General features: G+C 41.7%; 1 protein-coding gene across 1 annotated transcript in view; it reads left to right on the forward strand.

The window, feature by feature from the left end:
- The window catches only part of LOC103186532 (COP1-interactive protein 1-like), a 37,080-nt gene extending 16,673 nt beyond the window's left edge, over positions 1–20,407 (forward strand). The window contains exons 2-8 of the mRNA XM_042334418.1: positions 3,933–4,027; positions 6,829–6,931; positions 8,977–9,129; positions 9,539–15,816; positions 16,766–16,880; positions 17,959–18,001; positions 20,067–20,407. Coding sequence (XP_042190352.1) covers positions 3,933–4,027; positions 6,829–6,931; positions 8,977–9,129; positions 9,539–15,816; positions 16,766–16,880; positions 17,959–18,001; positions 20,067–20,197 — 6,918 coding nt within the window. The 3' untranslated portion in view covers positions 20,198–20,407. The remainder of the gene's footprint in view (positions 1–3,932; positions 4,028–6,828; positions 6,932–8,976; positions 9,130–9,538; positions 15,817–16,765; positions 16,881–17,958; positions 18,002–20,066) is intronic.
- Positions 20,408–24,868: the final 4,461 nt, after the last annotated feature.

Raw genomic sequence — 24,868 nt, forward strand, 5'->3', positions numbered from 1 at the left:
GAAATTGTCCTCGCCATCCAACTCAATGTGACAACTGTTCCACATGTTAACTGCTCTCTGCATAAAGTGATTAAATCTAAACTGTCCCTTTGTTGTAGCTCTCTTCATCATATCAATAATAATAATTCTTGCATATGGTATAGCATCTTTCACGTTGGAAATATGTCTCAAAGCACTTCACAGGATTTACTGGCTGCCATGTTTCACCCACAAAGTACACAAAGTACAAAGTACACTTACAATATATTCTATGAAGCGTTTTGAGACTCTCACCAATGTGATAAGGCACATTATTATTAATAATAATAATTATTATTATTATTAATAATAATCTTTGTATACTGTAAAGTGAATTGACTGTATATTTTATAGGCAAAATGCAGAGCAGTCAATTACACACAACAATGTCCCACAAACAGTCGTGGATTGAATGATCAAATTATTATTTTTTAAATTGTTCTTTTTTTAAGGGAATAATGTCCCCAGAAAAGAAATCTGCCCATTGACTAACAACCAGGTTCCTACTTACTGCTAAGTAAACAGAGGCGTGTGGAGTAAGGAAACTTGCCAAACGTTTTGCTCTGCCCGAGAATTGAAACCAGATCCTCTTGCTTGCGAAGCAAGTGCTCTAACTACTAAGCTCCATAATATAAAATGCAAGGATTCTTATTAATATTAAGTGGAATGACTATATTTGTAAGCAAACAGAGCATCCAATGGCCCACAAAGAGCCATGAAATGAATTCCTAATTTTATTTTGAGGCTTTGTTGGCCAGGACACCAGAAGAAATTCCCTTCTCTTTTTGAGTTAGTGAACACACCACTGACTGAGAATCCTATGCAACCTGTTGCAAGACTATCCCCAAAATAATGATAGTTTTGTAGATTTCAAGATCATTGTAGCTCTATAGGATACTACTGAGGAAGTGTTTATTATGGAACAAATACACTATTTAGGAACCGTAGTGTTGATAGAAATGTTGTGCAGGTTTTCTCTCATTTCTCTAACTCTGAAACTCTCTGCCTCAAGCCCTCTGCTTTGCTCCCCTCTTTGCCCATCTTCAGATTGCATTTGAAGAGCTTCCTCTTTGACCAGAGGAGGTCACCTCTCCTCTCTCGCTAGTTCAGTATCAAGCTCCGCCACTGTTAAGCACTGTTAATTATCACACATGAAGAGCATTATATGAATGTAAGTTATTGTAATTTGATTTTGTACTAATTGAGGCCAGGGAGCCCATACACTGCATTAGTGTCTCCTAAACCATTGTTTTCAGAGCCAGAATGAATGATTGATAGCTGCTGTTTGTTTACTGGCTTTATATGACAATTAGAAAACCAGCAACATGTACAGTGATACAACTACTATCCATGAAATATAATGACGTGCAAATCCTGTCATAAATTCCACAGTTATTTTAAAAATGGACTTTATTTTAAACCCGACTAAGAGCCAAACATAAAAATATTACTTCAGTTGTTTTGAAAAGCAAACTTTTCTCTTGTTTATCCCCCTTGCTTATTCACTCCTCGAAATACATCTGGTTCCCTCTTCTTACAGGCTGGAAGCCAGTTGGGTTTTGAGTAATGTAACACTTTCTATTTTTACTCTTAATTCCATCCAGAGTTACTGAGCAGAAGTCCAGCTTTTAATCTTTCAGATCAGCACAGTCCCATTCCTAACATATACGCATTTGAAAGATTGAGCTATTTATAAATTGACTGCCACTCTGATAGATGCAACCAAGACTAGACGTTTGCTCCGACACGTAGCCTTCTAAGACAACTGTTGCTCTGGACTAGTAAACCACTTTCACCATACTTCAAAATCCGCAAGGGTAATATTACCGTGAGACTTTGGTGTATGAGGTTACATCGCCCTTGTCATTGCTGCTTAGCATCGTATGTTTTATCAGTTTTCTCAAAGCTAGTCTCCCTTCTTATGTCCGCTCCGTTTACAGGATAGCCCCTCAAAAAAAGACAGGAAGGCTAAAGATAGAGTACATTAAATAGTTTCTTGTTTCACATTTTTGCACTTCCCTCCCTAGTTCTATATTCTGCCTCCTATTTCTATCCACCTATTACTTTTCTGTCCTCTGTCAGTGCCACTCTGTGCGGGCTGACAGGTGCACTTGTGGGCTGGCATCGCTTCTGTGACCATCTATGATAGGGTGGCTTGTTACCAGGAGATGCAGTAACAGCAATTTCAGAAGCTGTACGACTCACCCATAGAGTGTAGAAAAGGTGAAGGATGAGTCCAAGTAGTTGAGCTCAGGCTCTGAATGGAAGCCAGCACTCTAAGGTTAGGTCTACTAGAATATTAATCTTGTTGCTCTGCTTTCAAGGTGTGTGTAATAACCTAAAACTTTACATGATAAATAGTTAGGATTACAAAGATTATGAAGCCGGTGTTTATACTCCACAATTAGTGTGAAGCCATGGATTGCTATCATTCGCTGCTATGGAGAGAGGTTTTTTTTATAGGTTTGAGACCCACTGTGCTCAGTCCCTGATGTGTTCAGAAAGAGAGGCACTGAATAATAGTGATAGTATCAGAGTAAAGCGTGGAGCCTGGGTGGCTGTTCTCTCATGGTTTTTTCCAAAGTCTGAAATTTCACCTACATTACGTAGAATAGTGGAAATTCTTGAATTCAGTCTTAATTTGGAAGTCAATACTTTTGAAGAACTTCTGAAAAACAACTTCCAAATTAAAACTGAATTTAAGAATTCCAACTATTCTGTGCAATCTTAAATGTTAAGACAAAATGGTCCTACAAGCTAAGAGTAGGTGGAATTTCAAGCCTCTGGTGGTTGCTTACAGACTGCAGTTTCTTTCCCCTCTAGACTCCAGGCCAACAGGTCAGGCAGACAAGGAACAGGGAATCACAGTTGGAAAAATATTGGAGTATCCATAACAATCTAATGCTAAAAAAATGCTGATGCAACAACAACAACATGCGATTATCTTATGCCCTTCATGTGGGTTAGTGACTTGGAGCGCTGGACAATGGGGTACGGAGTAGGAGTTTCAACATGCTGGGATAGTGAATTGGCGGACACGATCCCAGTAACCGCTGGTTGTCTGATCTCAGATGCACTGCTTGAACAGAAGCTAGATGTTCCATCAAGAGTGATACGATGGGAAAACATACATAAATTTCACAGGGCTCATGAACAACATAGGAAGTGGCCTGGTCACAGCTCATCTGACTGACCCTTCAGCCGTGGGAAAGAGCAACTAATTGGGAAAATGATCGAGGCACAAAAAACACATAAATGTGTTTTGCAGACAAAAGATATTGCATGAAGCATTCCCCGCTGACCCCTCTGCAGCAGCGTTGGGCCTTCAGCTACTATGCGTCTAATTTCTAGAACTCCTTGCTTCATTCCCTCTAGCTTGTTCCCTCTTTAAGAATCTTTAAATATCAACTGGAGACCTACCTTGTTGACCATGCCTATGGTCATCTCCCTCTCTCCTTTCTCCCTTGTTCATGTCCAACCCTGCCACTGTGCAGTCTTCGAGACGCTATCCTCTGTGAAAGGCGTTATACAAATACAAGTTGTTGTACTGCTGCTCCTCCTGGCTAAATTTGAAATCAATCTACAAGTAGTTGTATCTATCATTGTTAATAATAATCCTTGCATTTGATATAGTGCCTTATCTCATCGTCAAGAATTCTCAAAGCATTTCACATAATATACTGTGTATTTTATGGGCAAAATGAATTATTGAGCAAGATTGTTCAGAGTATTAAACTTGAATGGTTAAAATGCCACCAAGTATAATAAATTATTCACCTGATTCCCTCAGAGTTAGCATTTCTATTGTCTTCATTATTTGAACCCAATTGCAAATGGTGTAAAAAAAATTCTTACCACAGACTTCTATAGATCTGCTATCAACAGTAAATAAAATCTATACTTCCTCTCTACAGGTTCAAACTGTCCAATGTAAGCATTGTGACAAACAGGAAAAGAGACTTAAAAAGAAAGAGATTGAGGTTGAAGACACAAAAGTGTATTTTAAAAGGTGAGATCTTCTGTAGAATTCCTGGGGACAATTTTGTGGTATTTCTTAGTGATTTCTTGAATAATAAATTCAGATTCTATGACGCTAACTTGTGGGAATTTTGCTCCAACTCGATCTATTTTCGGATTTTGGACAGCAAAATGGTACTCCAAGGTGTTGTTGATGGAGGATCAACAGCCTGGCTTGTCAGCAGGAGATGGAAGAGCAGACAGAGTTCCTGTTAACCCTACAAGCCACATCCCAATCGGGGAGGGTGGCTCTAGTGGGACAAGCAGAGGGAAGCTCACCAGTCAGTGTTCACAATGGCAATCTGTGCTATTTTAGCTGGTTAACACCAGCAGTGCACTCCAATGCATACACTGCAATCCCAAGACTTGGCTCCTGCCAACAACAAAGCAACAACAAAATTACATTTGTAAAGTGTCTTTCAGGTCGGGAGCATGTCCCAAGTCACTGGATAGTCAGTGTTTCAGACCCGAGCTGGGGGTCGGGACAGGGGAGGGTGGAGGGCAGTGTGGGAAGCAGGGTGATCAAAAGCACGGTCGAAGAGGAGGGTCTTGAGATGGATCTTGAAGGAGGCAAGGGAGGGGGCGAGGTGGAGGTACTGCGGGATGGAGTTCCAGAGGGTGGGGACAGAGTGGCAGAAGGCCCGCCTGCCAATGGTGAGGCGGGCGAGGCGGGGGACATGATGCAGGCCAGAGCCTGCTAAGCGGAGGGAGCGGGCAGGATGGTAGGGGTTAGGAGGTCGCAGAGATAGGGAGGGCCAAGGCTATGGAGGCCTTTGAAGGTGAGGACCAGGATCTTGAACTGTATCCTTTGTGTGATGGGAAGCTAGTGGAATTGGGTAAGGATGGGGGTAATAGGATCACGGAGCCTGGTGCAGGAGAGGACATGGACTGCAGTGTTCTGGAAGATCTGCAGCCTACGAAGGGAGGAGGGGAGGAGTTGGGGAGGCCAACAAGCAAGGAGTTTGCACAGTGAAGCCTCGATGTTATGAATGTACATATGAGGATTTTGGCGGCCTGCGATGTGAGATGGTGGCGGAGCCGGGCAATATTGTGGAGGTGGGGGAAAGCAGAGCGGGTCATGGCACAGATGTGGGGTAGAAAGGATAGTTGAGGGTCAAACAAGACTCCAAAGTTTGGAACTGGCTTAGTAAGGTGGAGTGTGCATCCATGGATGGTGATGCCTTCAGCGCCTGAGGTGTGGAGGTTCTGAGGGCCAATCAGGAGAGCCTTGGTCTTGTTGACATTCAACTGAAGAAAGTTAGCTCTCATCCAGGACTTGATGTCTGACAGACATTCTGTCAGGACAGCAGTGGTCCTGGAATCAAGGGTGGTGGTAGAGACGTAGAGTTGGGTGTCATCTGCATAAATGTGGAAGTTGACCCCATGTCTGCGGATGGTGTCACCTGGATGGAACATATAGATGTTTAAGAGAAGAGGACCAAGAACAGAACCCTGAGGAATGTCACACAAGACGGTACGGAGGCTACAGGAGAAACCGTTTGTGGAGATGAAGTGGAGGCAGTGTGAGAGGTACGATTTGAATCATTCAAGGACAGAACCGTGAAGGTTGAGGTGAGAGGAGAGGGGGTGGATGAGGATAGAGTGGTCAATGGTGTTGAAGGCAGCAGAGAGGTCAAGGAGGACAAGGTGGCAGAGGGAGCCCTGGTCACAGATGGACAGAATGTCATTTGACTTTGACCAGGGCTGTTTCTGTGCTGTGGGTGGCATGGAAACCCAATTGGAGGAGTTCGTAAATGGCATGGTGGGAGAGGAAGGAGCGAAGCTGGGAAGCAATTACTCATTCCAGGATTTTGGAGAGGAAGGGGAGGTTGGAGATGGGATGGTAGTTTGAGAGCAGGAATGGGTCCAGGGAGGGTTTTTTAAGGATAGGAGTGATGACGGCAGTTTTTAAAGGGGTGGGAATGGTACCAGTGAACAGGGAGAGGTTTATGAAGTTTGTGAATAGAAGGGCAAGGAGGTGGAGCTGGGAGGTAAGGAGAGGGGTGGGGTCAAGGGAGCAGATGGTCAATCTCTGCCTAACATGACATGTAACATGTAGGAGCAGGAGTAGGCCATTCGGCCCTAACATGCTCTGGGATTAGTGAACAGGTGCATTCTTCCAGGAAGAAAGTGAACATTCCATCCCAGACTAAAGGAAATTTCAACGGGTTGTGGTACTCTCAGTTTGGTTTGGATACTCTTAAATATGGTGATTGATTTCCACATGTGTCAAAAAAACAGTTGACCAACAAAATGGATTATGGCTTTGGATTGCTGTTTAGCAAGATCATGGCCTTTTTGGAAATACAATATACAAAGTAAAACTGTTATCCTTTCAACTGACTGGTGAAAGTCTCGAGGCAACGTTGTATTGCATGACCAGCTTCATGAAGAACAGTAATGTATCAAGAACTGTTCGCGGTGGGGGGATGGGGCTGGGCGGATGGATTTTTCATCACATTATCCAGACACATTCCTATTTCATACTAAGGAATTTCTAAAATTACACTGGAGGTTAGACCCCATTGCAATTTATTTTTCTGAATATCATTTGCCTGCTAAATACACAGTCACCGCATTTTACAATAAATCCTGTGCATGACTTTGAGACGTCCTTCCCACGCGAAAGGCTCTATATAAAATACAAGTTTTCTTTTATCTTACATCCATTTTATTTTCATGTCAGTCTTCAATAGTATAATGTCTCCATAAGTAACCCTAAAGCGCTTGAATGATGTCTAACTATAAACTTTAACTGAATTAATTTACTTGTGTCTTTCCCCAAATGTATAGACAGCAACAGGAACTAAGGCAACAACAGCAGAAAATCCAAGAGAATGAAATTCAGCCAGTCAACACGTTGGGGAGAAGCAATATCAGTTCTGATATAATGCAGGTGAGTCGCTGGAGCCTGAATCTCCCAATGGCTGTAAATCTGCATATTCCTAGTTGCTGGGGAAGTCCCTCAGCTGAAGATAGTTCCAAGTCACCAAACTTGCGAGTCCAAAAATTTTTCTTAATCTTCACACAAGAGTGGCATGGCCCCAAACTGAACACATAGCGTGCCTCAAAAATGTTACTAAATTCTATAGAGACTCTGAATAGAGCAGACTTTGATATTGAAAACTGTCGGTGGATGTGAAGAGTGGTGAGCAACAGCTGCAGCAATTATCAGGAGAGCTCTAATTTCTTACAGTGTGAAGACTTGTTTCATTTATTTCGGGGACAGTCTTTGTAATTCCGCAGGGGTATCAAACTTTCCTCTCTGTACAGTGGTGTGTAACTGTCTTTGATAATGTGTGGGCTTTGGTCAGGAGATTCTCTCCCCATGGTAAGCCCTTAAGAGCTTTCTTTTGGACCATGCTTTTGGGTGCCTTACCCCTCCCCACCTTCTGATCCTCCTCAGCTTCCCCTACCCCTAGCTCAGACTCTCCGTCAGCTGTGTGAAGCACATTAGGCATTCTCCCGACATGAAAGGTGCTTTATAATTAATAATTGATAGTTATATTAATCCTTATATTTGATATTGCACCTTTCACATCAGGAGGGCATCTTAAATTTAACTGTAAATTATAGTGACTATGTTTTGGGGGCAAACGGAAAGCCAATTTGTGCACAGCAATATCCCACACACAGCCATGAAGTGAGTGACCAATTTTATTTTGGGAGATTGTTGACCAGGACACCGGGAGAAACTCTCTTTTCAAATCGTGCCATGGGATCTTTCATGTCCATCTGAGCAGGCAGACAGGGCCTCAGTGTAACGTTTCATTCAAAGGACTGCATCTCTAACAATGCAACACACCCTCAGCACAGCACTATCAGCTTAGACTAAATGAAGTCCAAGTTACAACGTGAGTCTTGAACACACAACCTTCGACTCGAGGCGAAAGTGCTACCAATTGAACCAGATTGGCACACATAAATGTAAGAAAGTCAGACAAGTACATGAGCCATCTACTGTATTAAAGATTTGTAACTTTCTGCCTTATTTAGACTGTAGTTTGGTGATAGTAGTTTGCTTCATCTAAAGTCAATGGATAATTTGGACAGGAACCAAATAAGATTTTGTCAGGTTTTGACTCACAGCTCCCAAAGCAGGGCTATTATTAGTAGCTGGGTGATTGGCATAAGGAACAAACTACCAGCACAGATGGTGGAACAAGGAATTATAAAGGGTTTCAGAAAAAGTTTATAATAAGTAATAATCCATATATTGGGTACAGTGCCTTTCACATCAGGAGTATGTCCCAAAGCATTTCACAGGATATACTGTAAAATGGAGTGACTGTTTTTATGGGTGAACGTGGCAACCAATTTGTGCTCAGCAATATTTCACAAACAGTCATTACTTTTTTTCGAATAGTGCCATGGAATCTTTAACTTCTACCTGGACAGGCAGACGAAACCTTGGTTTAACATCTCATCCGAAAGCCCACAAAATATACAGTCAATTCACTTCAATAACAGCAACTTGCACTTATATAGCGTCCTCCACGCATCTCAGAGCACTTAATAGTGGCGGAGCCAAGGAAGGGGAGGTGACCATAAGCACGCTTGAAGAGGAAGGTTGAGGGAAAGTGTTCCAGAGTTTCAGGGCATAGTGGCTGACTGTGCAACCTCCAATGGTGGGGTGGAGGGTGCGAGGGATGAGCAGGAGGCCGGCACCAGTCGAGCGGAGGTGTAGAGTATATTCTGTGAAGCGCTTTGAGATGTTCAAAGACGTGACAGGGCGCTATATCAAATGCAAGAATTATTAAAGCCGGAAATTGAATTTGGGTGTGCTTTAGGAATCTGGATTTGTTGTCCCATACCTCATCCCTGAAATTGTACCATACCTGAAATTGTAACTAATTCAATTCCACTTTTAAACTACAGAGAGACAGAATATTAGTCAAGAACAATATGGCACTAAGCATGTACATTTTGCCTGACATACAGATTGCTACAGAGGAAAGTAATTGTTTCAGTTGGAAGATAAAGTATGAGCACCAAGTTAAACTGAACGTGGACCTACAGTGTCGGATTGAACTTCTGGAAAAATATCTGGGTGATCTACAAACTACTGAAGAATATGAAAGGCAGGCAGAACAGGTAAGCTAACAAGAGGAGTACTACTGAAGAGTCGTGCCACATTCTCATACTGTGGTCATTCATTTCAAACAATACAAATTTACATTTATTTAGTGCCTTTCACATTGGGAGTTTTTAGGACATTGCCATGCACAAAGTTGGCTACGGCTTTCATTCGCTGAGACACATAGTCATTACACTTTGCAGTTAAATCCTGTGAAGCACTTTGAGATATCCTCCCAACACGAAAGGCTTTACCAAATATAAGGACTATTATCAGAATCAGAGAATCTTACAGCACAGAAGAAAGCTATTTGGCTCATCATGCCTCTGTTGGCTCTTTGAAAGAGGCTTCCAAGTAATCCCACTCCTTGGCTTTTACCCCACAGCCTTGAAATTTTTTTCTCATAGAATATTATTCTGCCTTCAGCTCAAAGACCAACTTTGGAAGAATGACCAGATGGAGTGTGAAATAAGTGAACTGAACAGGAGGAATGAGCTTTTGCAGACAACTATTGAAGATCTGAAGAGTGTGAACAATCAATTTAGCACAGTCAGTCTAGATATAGAAACCCAAATCTACGATTTCAAAACAAAGAATATGAGTCTCAAGAAAAGAAACACCAAGATGCAATCCACGGTTACAGACCTGATTAAGAAAAACTCTAAGATGTGGAGCCACCTTTCCGACATACAGGGTTCAATTACCCACCTGAAAACTACCGCAGATAAGGTGAAGGGAGATAACAGTCAACTGCAATTGGAAGTGCACAAACTAAATGTGAAAAATGAACAACTTCAGGGCATGATCTTGGAGCTTCGGGGTAATATTAGTCAACTGGAAACTTCTGTCCGAGAAAAGGATTGTGAGCTGGAGGCGGCCGGGACTCAGAATAAGGACTTGCAACTCAGGGTCTTAAACCTGCAAGAGCAGAACGAGCAACTGAAGAATATAATGTTGGACGTGGAGAAAAAGCAGGACTACCAGCAAAGTTTTAACAAACAGATGCAGGACAATGTCAGCCAGGTTCGGGATGTTGCAGAAAAGCTACACATAGAAAATAAGCAAATGCAAGCGGTAATCTCGGAACTGGGAGAGAAGAAATACCAGCTGGAGGTGTTTGTTTCAGCACTGGAAGAGAATAATTGCAAACTGCAGGCAGCTCTCCCCAGTCAGCGCACGACAGTGTCCGAACTGCAGGACAACGACGCACAAGAGAAGCTCCAGCACGAGAATTGGAAGATGCAAGCCACCATATCAGAACTCCATGAAAATAAGTACCAGATGGAAGATGCCCTTGCAGCACTGAAGGAAAAGCTTTTTCAGCTCGAGATGACTCAGTCTGACAATAAGAGACTTCAGTTCACAATCTTAGAACTTCAGGCAAAGCACAACGATTGCATAACCAGCATTGCCAAACTCGACGACAAGAATATCATTCTACAGAAAAATTACAATGGTCTGCAGGACTACAAAAATGAGCTGCTAACAACGCTGTTAGAGTTACAGGGGAAGATGTTCAAGTTGGAGAGTTATGAATTGCAAAACAGACAGTTTCAGATGGTAGTCATGGAGTTGCAAGAAAGTAATGCCCAGTTAGAAGCCAAAATCAGCAGACTTCAAGAGAAGAACAACTCGCTAGAAGATTACATTTCACAATTGCAGGGCACCAGAACCAAATATCAGCCATCAATCACTAAATTGCAGGTATTGCAGTCGAACGCTGGGGGAGTGGATAAGACCAAATACCAATTTGAAGACTCTTTATCAGAGCTGCAAGCAACACTGTGTAACTTAGAGGTTTCTGAGACCACAAATGAGAGACTTCAAGAGTCAGTTTCTGAGCTGCAAGAAAAATCCTTTGAGGTCCAGGATGCCATTCTGAAACTCCGTGGGAGAATCAATAGTCTTTACAAGTCTATCATGGAACTACAGGAATACAGTCATCAATTTAGCTTCAGTGTTTCTGAGTTACAAGACAAGAACCACAAGTATGAGATGTCTGAGCTGCAAAATCCACCTCTTCTGCAGACCTCTAAGAAGAAGGAATGTCATCGAGAGCAAAACACCTCTCTTCCAGAGTTGGAGACATTGGTTGAAGCATCAAAGTTTAGAATATTCGCCTCCAGAAGAAATGTTTTACCAGTTGGAATGCAAAATCTAATAGAAGTTAGCAATGAAATTAAGATCTCCATCCAATGCATAGAGACAGACGTCAGAAATCTTCAAAGCTCATCTTTTGAGCTAGAGAACAAATTCAATGAGATACAGTCACACAAGGATAACTTGCTGAAAACAGAGGCATGTTCTCTTCGAGACATCGTCAAGCAGATGAAAGAATACAATTGTCTGCTAGAAATGCATGAAGATGAGAAAGCAAAACTGAAGCAGGAAATTTCTGATCTAGAGAATAAACTTGCTGAGGAAAAATGCTTCTCAAGTAAAACAGAAGATCAGATGCAGAGCCAACAAAGAATAGCTAACTCAGAGAATAGCAAACTGCAAGAGACAATAAAAGACCTTCAGTGTAACAATACGAGACTAGAAGAGACGATTAGTTGGTCCCTGGAACGCAATGGGGTATTGGATGTTAAGCTTGCCACCCTAAAGAATATTCTTGAAGAGGAACAATTGCATTCCAGTGAAAAGGAAGCCAAGATAAACCAGCAATGGAAGACGTACATCAATCAGATTGACAATCTTCAAGGGATGCTGTCAGAAATGTTTACAGAGAACACAGATCTTAAAGAGACGGTTAAGAACCTTGAACAAGAGAAAGTGCTACTGCAAACCACAATAACTGAACTGGTGTCTAAGGTAAAGTCTGAGATCCCAGAGGTTAGTAACGTGGGAATTCAAGTCGATTGCCAAACGACTGCAGAATTCTCTGAAAAGGACACACAAAAAACGCATGGAAAAATGTGGAAAGGTAATTCAGTCCTTCCGAGGGATCTGGAGAAGCATGAACCGCCTTCGGAGAAGACGGTCAACAATTTACTCGGCAACAAAAAAGTGTACTTTGATGAAGAAAGGATTGATGACCACACCCAGAAGATAGCAGACGCTCTGTATAACTGTTCAGATGCCACAACAGAGGAATTGCTTGTGAAAGATACCAAAATATGCAAGGTGTGGACTCATGATGAGAAAAAAGATAAAACAGCAGACTTTGTAAATTGTGAAGTGCAAGGCAAACTCACAGATGCTGAGTTACACTGCAATCTGAATGAATATGTAGCTGCTCCTTCTCAGTCTACAATAGCAGGCTTCAAGAATTCTCATCCAATGGAAAGGTCTAAAGGACTGGTAGAGAGCAATAAACGTCTGCACTTGTATATTGAGAATCTCATGGCAGAAAAGTGCTTGCTGACCGCTATTGTGTCTGAATTGGAGACAAGAGCGAGAAAAGTAAAGGAGCACTGTGATGATGTCAGTGAGATAGAGAACGCATATTGTGAAGACATCCCAAGTCTTGCTTCCCAGGAAGCAGATTGCAAGCAACAGTTAGATTACAACAAGGTATCCATGTTTAATGATGAGGAAAAGGCCCTTTTGGAAGCCATCATTTTTGAACTGGAGNAAAAAGTCGCCAAAGACGAATTTCACGCCAGTGAACTTGAGGTCCAGTTGGAGACGCAAAGGAAAGAGTACGATGCAGAAAAAAGGGAGTCACAGAAAAAGGCAATTGAAGCTCAAGAAGACAATGAAAAACTCAAAGCTGCCATTAGAAAGTACGAGGAAGAGAAAAAATGGTTTGAAATTAGACTGGCGGAGCAAGGCAGGGTGCTTGCTGTGGAGCAGTCACACATCTGTGAAATGGAAAGTGAATTGAAACATCAGATAGAGGTTCTGCGTCACAAGAAATGCCAGTTAGAAGACATGGTTGGTGATCTTCTAGATGAAAATAAAACTCTAAAGGTCATTGTAGATAAATCATGGTTACATCCCACGAAAGAAGAAAAAGGGAGTAAGGTTAAAAATCACAAATGCTTCAGCGGACAAGAAGCAGTGAGTGATATTGAACCAGCTGATCAGATCTGTGACTTTTCTAAACTCCAAAGAATAATCAAGAAGTTGGAAGAGAGAAGCAAGCGCTTACAATTGATTGTTGAGAGATATAAGATTGACAAAGATTCCCTTACAGAGGCTCTTTCAAAGTTTAAGCACTTGCTTGAAGAACAACAGATACACTGTAGAGAAAGAATGGCTGATCTAAGCAAGCTGTTAAAGACAGCTGATGCCAAAATACAACAACTTCAAACAAAGCTAACTGAGCTGACACCCAACTACACAAAACTTCAGGAAATTATTGATAAAGCTGAGAGAGAAAAAAGTCCTTCACAAGTCACTGTCTCTAATACAGAGAAACAACTGATGCCATTGAATCCTGGATGCCACAGAGATCACAAAATAAGTCAAGAGATGTCTGAATATCTGCTCCCAGTTTCTTCTGAGAATCTAGAGATATCTGTTCAAACACTTGATGCAAACAATGAAAGGAAATCTGTTGATTTCAACACTCAACAGCAAGCCAGCAATGAAAGCCTCATGATTGCCTTGCATGCTATTGAACGTGAGAAGAACATGCTTGAGTTAAACATGACTGATATCGAATGTATATTGGAATATGAACAGCTCAATTTCTCCAAACTGGAGTCTTACCTGACAAGCAAATACAAGGTAGCAAAAGATCAGGACAGTGACCTCCAAAAAATGCTCACAGAATTGCTGGATGATAATACAAGATATCAGGTCTCAATTGATGCTCTTGAGAAAGAAAAAAGACTATTGAAGGACAGTCTCACTGAGCTGGAAGCTGAAATGAAAAGGAAATGCCAAACTTGCATTGACAAAGCTGTGCAAAAGGACGATGAGCCAAAGGATTTCCCTGACATTGCCAATCAGCTAAAGGAACCTGAGGTAAGGGAAATGAACCTCCAAGCAACAATTCCACCATTGGAAAGAGATGAGAAACTATTTGAAATGATAGATTCCCATCCCCAACAAGAATTTGATTGTCTAAGTTGTCAACTGAAAGACCTAACTAATGAGAACAATTCTCCCGACAAAGCAAGTGAGGAGCTTGTAAATAATATTCCAAAATGTCAGGAAATCCAGGTTTATCGTGAAAGCAATAAGAAATCACTGACTGATGCAGTCACTGAGGTGCAAGACAGAGTTAATGTGGAATGCAAATCCAGCAAGAATAAAGTGCCACTTAAGGATTCTCATCCCATGCCATCAGCTCCCACGTGTCTGTATGGGACGATCACCAAACCACTGGACAGCAATAACCCTCTGCAGTTGTCTATTGAAAATCACACAGCAGAGGAAGTTAGAATCTCACTGCTAAACCATCAGTCTGAGAAGGAAAAAATGGTTTTGATCAAAACTCTCTTGGAATTGGAGCTCCAGGGGGATGTGTCACATGGACCACAAAAGACGGAAAACACGGACGCAACTGAGATCTCTTCAGGTGAAATTGATGTTCTAGAATTCCCAATATTTAAAATGGAAGAAATATTTCCAGGGGATCACCCACCATACAGAGAAGCAGAAGCCTTGGATAGCACTCACATGTATGAGATAATCAATGAGCTCCAAAATATTGTTCCTGAAAGCCATAGACAAGCAATAGAGCAGAAAGATGTTTCAATACCTGAGCTCAGGAATACAGCTTCAGAGGATTACTCAAGTAAAGTGAATCCTCAGTTTAACAGCCACTGGAACACTGCTGACGCTAAGCTAAGAAACAATTGTAGGCAGGGAACAGATGATGAATTACATTGCAACAAAATAAAACATCAGGAGATCCTCCAGAATACAGAAAAGCAATCTTCTGAGACTGAGCTACAAGTCAAAGCTGCAGAGACAGAGATACAGAACACAACTGAAGAGATTGAAATACAGGACACAGTTGTGGAGACAGAGATACAGGACACAGCTGGAGAGACTGAGATACAGGACACAGCTGCAGAGACAGAGATACGGGATACAGCTGGAGGGAATGAAATACAGGACACAACCGGAGAGACTGAGATACAGGACACAGCTGCAGAGACAGAGATACAGGATACAGCTGGAGAGAATGAAATACAGGACACAACTGGAGAGACTGGAATACAGGACACAGCTGCAGAGACAGAGATACAGGACACAGCTGGAGAGAATGAAATACAGGACACAACTGGAGAGACTGAGATACAGGACACAGCTGCAGAGACAGAGATACAGGACACAGCTGGAGAGAATGAAATACAGGACACAATTGGAGAGACTGAGATACAGGACACAGCTGCAGAGACAGAGATACAGGACACAGCTGGAGAGAATGAAATACAGGACACAGCTGGAGAGACTGAGATACAGGACACAGCTGCAGAGACAGAGATACAGGGCACAGCTGGAGAGACTGAAATACAGGACACAATTGAGGAGACTGAGATACAGAACACAGCTGGAGAGACTGAGATACGGGATAAAACTGGAGAAAAAGTTACATTACGTTGTGCTGGCGTGTCTCCATTGCTATTTACTGAGGACACCCATCTACAAGGAATTGCTGCTGAGCAGATGTGGGCATTTCAGACACTGACTGCAATTACTCCAAATCATCAGGAACAGGAACCACAGAATATAACTTTCTCTGACCCAGAGATGGAGGGTTCAATGGACCAATTTAGGGACCTAAGTCATACTCAACAAAGGTAGGAATTTAAAGAAGCCAAAACACTATTTACTGCACTGTCAAAACTGTCAATCTGCACGTAACTTCCAACTGTGAGTACATGGGTGTATTTTAAATCATCTTATAGGCAACTCTTAAATGCAACAGATGTTGTGTACAATGGTACAAGGAGTGATCCTCTCACTTGTTTTCAAATCCCTTAATGCCGTGGCACCTCCCTACCTATCTGATCTGCTTAACCCCTACTCCACCACCCGCTGCCTCCACTCAGCTGGTTCCAGCCTCCTGTTTGTCTCTTGTCCCCTCCGCTCCAACATCAGTGGCCGTGCCTATAGCCACGACCCTCCGAAACTCTGAAACTGTCTCCTCAATCCCTCACTCCCTTCACCTTCCCCCTCAACAACAAAAACAACAAGATTCCATTTATAGAGCGCCTTTCACGTCGGGAGGACATCCCAAGGCGCTGTACAGTTGGGTCAGGACCCGAGCAAGGGGAAATGGTCAGGGTGAGGGGAGGGAAGGGAGGGAGCGAGGAGGGGGTAGAGAGTCGAGAGGGGAGCTGAAGGCACGGTCAAAGAGAAAGGTCTTGAGACCGGCCTTGAAGGAGGAAAGGGAGGAAGCGGTGAAGGCACTGGGGGATGGAATTCCAGAGCCTCGGGGCTGAGAGGCTGAAGACCCGGCCACCGATGGTAGGGCGGTTGGGGCAGGGGATGTGGAGCAGACTGGAGCCAGAGGAACGGAGGGTACGGGCAGGTAGGTAGGGGGATAGTAGGTCGGAGAGGTAGGAGGGAGCAAGGTTGTGAATGGCCTTGTAGGTGAGGATGAGGATCCCCATGGCTCGACATCAGAACCTACAAACATCTGCCCTAGAGGGGCAATTTTATAAGGTTGATAATACAGTAGAACCTGCAGTAAGACCTCAGTACAGTACAGATACAGTGCGATTTTTTTCCTTAAAATTTGTGCAGCTTATTTGCCGACGCAGTCAAAGTCTCCAGTGAACGGACTGAATCTATATCTTGTGGCACTCTGACGCTGAGTGAAAATTCCAAGCTCCAAGAGAGTTGGCAAATCACCAAGCAAGTAAGTTAGCACAATTGAAAGGATTCACATCAAGTTGGTATTGGATGAACCAAATTGCTCTCAGCAGATACAGAAGGGATTCTCCGATTGTGGGTAAATTTATTGGTTGTGAGATTGTAATGGGAATTTCTCTTTGGAAGCTCACATGACTAAGGTCAAAAATTAACCCATAATTGGAGAAACGCCCTGTTTGTTTCCCCAGTCAGATTTGTATATTTATTGTTTTCACTGAGGGACGATATTCAGTGATTTCTGACAGGATAGACATAGGGAAACATAGTATGTCACACCAACTCCCAGGAACTTTGCTCCAAAATACTTTTGCATCAATGATGGCACAGATCGACACGGAGCGTGTGACTTACTCCCAGATCCCTGGAGATGACCCAATTAGGATTCCTTATTAAGCAAGCCCAATAGAAATTGCTGCAGATTAAACCTGCAGTGAAGCTAGAAAAACATAATGATTATTTTACTGCCAAACAGAAAACGACTTGTATAAGAATCAATGAGCCCTGAATGAAAATTCACATCACTCAGCTACATTAAGGATGAGCTTGTGATGAATTTGATAAGCGTAATAATATTTTAAACAGGAACTACAAGTTTCTAGATGTTCTGATTGGACTGTGTCAGTCTGGCCCAGATGACCTGACCAGTTGTGATTTAAGACCCATGTTGGAACTTTGACTCACAATCCAGTTCAGTGCTGTACTCTCACACGTGGTTTGTGCTTCTTATGTATCATTATTATTATACTATAGAGCAGAGGTGGCCAATCTTTACGATCGGCCAACAAAATAAATGTTCTTGATTGAATATTGGGCCTCAGCTTGGCCACCACTGAAGTAGAGGTTGAGGAATCAGTTCAGCATCCACACTGAACTAAGGTCATGGCAAAGACCATTACCGTTTTGGAAGAGTTTTAAACTGAGGCCTGGCTATTCATGGGCAGACTTGTTTTCCTCCCAAAATTGACAGTAATAACTGTGAAATGCCTTGAGATTGTTCAGGGTGTTATAAAAATGTTTTCTCAGTGTGTTCCTGACATCCCTTTCTTTCTAAACTTCCCAATCAGGTAGCCAAGAAGCAGGACATTGCTATGGTACTGGAAATGAAATGTAAGGCTTTTGATTTTCTGTTTTTTAGCAACAAAAATGCCCTTCAGTCAAATCTCAAACTCATTTACTGAAGCATTCTTTGAGCTTCATATTTCTTTGCATAGAAACTTTTAGGAATATCAGGGTGACAGAGCAGTTGATTTGTTGATCATCACAAACATGGACTTTGTTCTCAATGACGATTGCCAAGAAGCAATTAGACAATTTCCTAAATAAAGTGTAAAATGAAGCTGTGATTCTGACAGTCAGTAAATGAAAGCTGTGATTCTTGAGCTGAAAAGCAATGCATGACCTGGTTTCATGAATATCGTCAAAGAGAACATTATTGAGGGGAGGTGGAGGAGAGAGAGAGAGAGAGAGCAATGTCTGCTTCCATTGTAAATGGGTAATTTACATTCGCTTAATACATTTTCTGTAAATTAGAGTTTATGACTCTTACTAATGGAATAAGACACTTGACATGCAAATGGGGTTGCCTTAGTGCCACTTTGTAGCACTAAGGCAGTAGAGAGTAAAGGAGCTTGTTAGTTTCATAAAATAGAGAATAACAGAAATAGCAGTGATTATACTGATGGTTTTCAAACCTCGTCTGAATTCTCACATCATAGAATCAGAAAATTATACAGCGCAGAAGGAGGCCATTCGGCCCATCGTGTCTGTGCCGGCGCTTTGAAAAGAGCTATCCAAATCAATCCCACTCCCACTGCTCTCCCCTCACAGCCCTGCAAACTTGTTCTCCCCAAATAATTATCAACTTCTCTCTTAAAACTTGTTATCGAATCAGCTTCCACCACACTTTCAGGCAATGCATTCCAGATCCGAACAACTCACTGTGCGAAAAAATTTCTCCTCACCTCCCCTGTTTCTTTTAACAACTATTTTAAATCAATCGGTGTCCTCGGGTTACCAACTCACCCGCCAGTGGAAATAGTTTCTCCTTGTTCACCCTATCAAATCCCCTCAAGATTTTGAAAACCTCTATTAAGTCTCCTCTTAACCTTCTCTGCTCCAAGGAGAATAATCCTAGCTTCTCTAGCCTCTCCTGATAACTGAAGTCTCTCATTCCTGGTACCATTATGGTAAATCTCCTTTGCACCCTCTCCAACGCCTTGACATCTTTCCTAAAGTGTGGTTCCCAGAACTGAACACAGTACTCCAGCTGAGGCCTAACCAGTGTTTTATAAAGTTTCATCAGAACTTCCTGACTTTTTTATTCTATGCTCCTATTTATAAGGCCTAGTACCCCATATGTTATTTTTAACAGCTTTATCTACTTGTCCTGCCACTTTAAAAGATTTACTGATATGAACCCCCAGATCTCTCTGATTTTTCACACCCTTTAAGATTCTACCATCAGCTTTTATTGCCTCTCCTCATTCTTCCTCACAAAATACATCACTTCATATTTCTCCACATTGAACTTCATTTGCCACGTGTCTGCCCATTTTACTTGTCTGTCTATATCTTCCTGCAGTCTGCTATTATCCTCCTCACTGTTTACTACTTTTCCTAGCTTAGTATCATCTGCAAACTTGGAAATTGTTCCCCCCATTATACCCAAGTCCAGGTCATTTATATTGATCAAAAAGAGGTCAGTGCCTCTTGTGTATTCTTATATTTATATTGTAGAGGTCATGTGGGGTTTGTTCAGCATCATACTGAACTAAGTCATTGCTAAGACCATTACTTTTGGAAATGGATAAGTAATTGAAGAGATATGATCTGATTATTGTACATTTATTATATCTTTGTTTTGCAAGGTTATTGGAAAGAGCAGATTATATTGGCTCGATGCAATGCTATAATGTGTATGATTCTATGAATGGTTATTGAGCAGCAGCCTACAGTCAATTGCTAAAAACATTAGGGCTGTTGATATGTAGTGATATTAAACAGTTGTAAATAAGTTAAAAGGATCGCAGGTACATTATGATGAAGAGGCTTGTATGTACATGTCTTACTTGTTTCGAAAACCACATGCCGTCACTGTTGTTGGATTTGGACTAAAATGTCAAGCCAAAGGCCTGGAGCAATTGAAAGCAACATGTTCTTCCTTGTCTTTTAGGTACCCAGATAGAGGAAGACAAATGTGAGTTGGGTTCACTGATGTCTGGAGAGATAAGTGCTCAAGAAGAGGCAGGGACGCAGAATAACACCTTTATCCGACCCATCTGGGAGAAGTGCATGTTACAGTGATTCTCCAAAGCTCTCTCTGACCATGACCAAGATCACTGTCAACATACCTCAGGATATTTTCCATAAATTAGAGACATATTTGATGCAAAAAGGTTATTTATTAAGTTACACGAAAATACAATTGTCCATCTATTCGATCTACTTTAAAAGACTACGTTTTAAAAAAAACATTGACTTTTGGGACAGATTTCAATTGAAAAACACAATATTTTCATTCTCTTACAATTGCAACTTCTTCTGTCTTGGGCTAAAAGCTATGCTTTTGTTGTCAGTAACTTGCGTCCTATAAACAAAATGTTTGTTATATGAATCCTGAAATGTTTTGCTTCTATTTCAGCTTTCTCCTCATTTCTACCTTTCCCTTGTAGAAGCCACAAATTCTGTTTCCTACATAAAGGTTTTAGAGGAGAGGAATCAGTGGACTTATTCTCAGTGTTTCCTTCTCCTGAAGCATAGTGGTAACTGCACTCGACTCGCAAGCGAGAAGACCTGGGTTAATTCCCAGGCAGGGCAAAACCTTTTGCAAGTTTCCTACTCCACACGCCTCTGATTACCTAGCATTAAGCAGGAACCCGGTTGCTGGTCAATTGGCAGATCGCTTTCCGGGGGTAATAATTGCTCCACGACTGTTTATGGGACACTGCTGTGTGCAATTGGTTGCCACATTTCACCCACAAAATGCTTAATTATTCCCACTTTTTTAAGCAAACAATAATTAGGAAAGTCTTTAATCCTGCCAAAGAGAGTAGATCTTTGCAGATATTGGCTTAAAAATTAATTTCATAGTAAAAACATTCTACATGAAATAGCACTTGCAGCGACTGGAAAAGTAAGTCTCGTTCTTGCTAAACTTAAACTAAAGCCTGTGAAATCAACCGTGAGCTGCCTGAAAGAGAAACCATCCACCCAAAGGATGTATGTGTGTGAGGGGAAGGAGTTTATTCCCAAACCTGTCATTATCATTAATAATAAAAATAATATTTGGATTTGATACAGTGTCTATAACTTTAAACATCTCAAAGGGCTTCAGAGTTTCTGTGAAGTGTAGTGACTGTGGATTTGTAGCCAAACAAAGCATCTAATTTGCACACAGCAACGTCCCACAAATAGCCATGAAATGGTGACCAATTTTATTTGGGGGTTTGTTGGCCAGGATACGGGAGAAACTCCCTTACCTCTTCAAATAGTGCTATAGGATTTTTAACATCCACCTGAATATCCAGATGGGACTTCAGTTTAATGTGTCATCTGAAGGACGGCACTTCTGACAATGCAGCACTCCCCCAGCACTGCATGGAAGTGTCAGCCCGGACGATGAGTTCACAGTCCCTACGTGGGGCTTGAACCCACAACCTTCTGACCCACAGGAAAGAGTGCTGAAATGTAACTCACACCAACTGACTGTAAGCCCAGGTTGTAAGAATACATTTTCAACTGCAATTTCCTTAATGATAATTAAGGAACAGAATGTATTTACAAATATTGCAATTTTTACTGCTATGAATATAAAGTTTGATTTAGTGATGAATCTGCCCCCTTCTAGAGTTGCTACAAGGCAACCTGAAGCATGGACTTCTGCGAACATGACCTCACCTCCTATGAATAAGAAGAAGCTGCTATTTGAGCAGGGAATGATGGACGTCATTCACTTCTCCCAGAAACGGAACACTTTACGTATGGGTTTGGATTTGGCTGAGAACTCATAAAGTGTGTCAACTGAGACAACCAGGGAGTTAGGTGACCAGCTCTGCTACTGATTAGCAACGCACCATCTGACTATTTGAGTTTTGAGGTCTCACACCCTCCAAAAAAAAATAAACAAATTGCATTTGTGACTGTCATTTGGATACTAATTCACTGTACTTGTACAAGAACATTGTACATTGTTCTTTCTTTTTAAAGGTAAAACTAAAGCACTATCCAGCAGGAAAGGGCTGTGAACTGGCTTCATGGGTGTAGATTTTGAGAATACCGATGAAGGCTGTGGTGCTTACCTCTGGGACATTTAATAATAGTCCTTACTTTTTTTTCCCCTTTTTTTAAATTTTGATGCAATTCCCATCGTAAATATCTCATTACAGTATGTTTTGTCTGTACCCAGCCAAGGCTTCTGTTAACTCTCTAGAGCAGTGACACCAGCGTTTAGAGCTGTCCACATGTAGGGGGTAAGGGTGATGTTCATAATTTCATAATGTTCACAACTGTTTGTGGGACACTGCTGTGCGCAATTGGCTGCCGCATTTCGCCCACAAATATAGTCAATTCACTTTACAGTATATTCTGTGAAGCGCTTTGAGACGTCTAGGAGATGTGAAAAGCGCTACATCAAATGCAAGAATTATATTATTGTTGGTATAGTGCCTTTCACATCGAGATAATAATAATCCTTCCATTTGATATAGCGCTTTTCACATTTTCTCGACTTCTCAAAGCGCTTCACAGAATAATAATAATAATCCTTGCATTTGATATAGCGCTTTTCACGTCGGGAGGACGTCCCAAAGCGCTTCACAGAATATACTGTTAAGTGAATTGACTGTATATTTTGTGGACGAAACACAGCAGCTAATTGCACACAGCAGTGTCCCACAAGCAGTTGTGGATTGAAGAGACCAATTTATTATTTTTTTTGAAGGAATTATTACCTCCGGAAAAGCAATCCAGTTTCAATTTCACAAGCTGACAAGATTGGTCTGGTTGAAGAAGGCCCTTTGGCCCATCCAATCTCATCTCTCCACAACACCCACCCTACTGTCCCCCATTACTGCATCAAACTGCTTTTTAAATGGGTTCAGTGTCCTGGCCTCTACTACATTTCCTGGTAACCTGGCTCCAAGACACTACCTGGTTTCAAGGGCACCATGTAAATGCAAGTTGTTGTTATGGGGTGTTGGGCTGTTTATTCATGGGTGGCACCACAGCCAGGCTAATGATATCCTGGCTGATATAATGATATCTGTCACCTTGTGTATATATATATATGCCACTGAATTGAACTGGATATAATTGATACTGATCTGTGAGAACAAAAACTGGAACAAATATACTTTACAAAGTATAAATTATTTTCCCCATTTTCCTACCTTCTCACCTACATTTTTCCAGAGTTCCACTTTGGCTTCCCCCCCCCTTCTTTTCTCCTGTCCTGTCTCCCCTTTCTTCTCTTCCTCTCTTTTTCCTCCTTCCTTCTCTCCTCTTCTACTCCTCCACTCTCCTCCCATTCTCCTGCCCCCTTCCCTTTTCTTCTTTCTCAACTCTCCCCATCACTCAGTGCATCTGTGCAAGATACCAAGATATTGCTATCGGAGTCCTGTAGCTCAGTGGTTAGAGCACTCGCTTTGCAAGTGAGAGACCTGAGTTCAATTCCAGGCATGGCAAAACCTTGGGCAAGTTTCCTTACTCCACACGCCTAATAATCCCTCCAAAACCAAAAACAATAATAAATTGGTCATTTTCAATCTACGACTGTTTGTGGGACATTGCTGTGCGCAATTGGCTGCCACGTTTGCCCACAAATATACAGTCAATTCACTTTACAGTGTGTTCTGTGAAGCGCTTTGGGACGTCCACCCGACGTGAAAAGCGCTATATCAAATGCAACGATTATTATTATTATTATTATTATTATTATATTAATTACCTCCGTGTGAAAAATGTAAACTGACTGAACTGGTATGGAAATATGCATTTAAATGTATTCAACGGAAATTGAGCAATGTTTAGGATATTTTGTCATTGGGTCATTAGGTGCATCAACGCAGGTAGTGTACTTCAAAGTTGATAGCACAATGCCCTCTTGAGGAACTGATCTGCAGTGGAATCCTATCGCTTAGTGGTTAGAGCACTATAGGGTGGGGACCAAAACTGCAGTCAAAGACTATCCAAACCAGACAGTGTTCCACATATGCATGCAACTACGAATGGAAGTTTCCTTGTGTCGAAAGGACTTCGTATTCTCTCTCCAGAGAAAAGCAGTGACTCACCTTGCTTATCTGTTCCTAAAAGCATTTGGTGATGGTTGCCAAGGCTTGAAACTAAACATAACAACAATAACTACAATAACAACAATAATATCAAAACCTGATTTGGGAGCATCATAATTGATGCATTAACAATTACAGTAAACTCTTAAATATTTAAATATGGAAACTGACTGAACTGGTATGTAAATGCCCATTTAAATTTATTCAAAGGAAATTGAGCAACCTTTAGGATATCTTGTGATTAGCTAGAGCCTGACCAAAAATGTATTCAATTTAAGTAAACATTAAAACGTTTAAATGTTTTCAGGGCTTTCGCTTGCAGAGTTATCAGGAGTCATGTGGAAAGATTCTCTGCTCCCAATGACCAGTCTACCCCTCTAAATCCTGGCTGCCATTAACAGTGCCAAGGTCTACCTCAGAGCTACCAGGGTGCAGGGACCAGACTACCAACACTGCCAGAGGATCAACTCAATTCTGATATTGTTTCACCCACAAAATATACAGTCAATTCACTTTACGGTATATTCTGTGAAGCCCTTTGAGACGTCTCAATGGTGTGATAAGGCACTATATCAAATGCAAGTAGTTGTATTATTACTTCATGTGAGGCAAGTCACCTGGGATCCAGCTCAGCCCTGAGGAGACCACCCCGATTATAGCATCACTACAGTTTTTGGGGGTGGGAATA

This window comes from Callorhinchus milii, unplaced genomic scaffold (genome assembly GCF_018977255.1).
Source record: "Callorhinchus milii isolate IMCB2004 unplaced genomic scaffold, IMCB_Cmil_1.0 Scaffold4, whole genome shotgun sequence".
NCBI classification, from domain to species: domain Eukaryota; kingdom Metazoa; phylum Chordata; class Chondrichthyes; order Chimaeriformes; family Callorhinchidae; genus Callorhinchus; species Callorhinchus milii.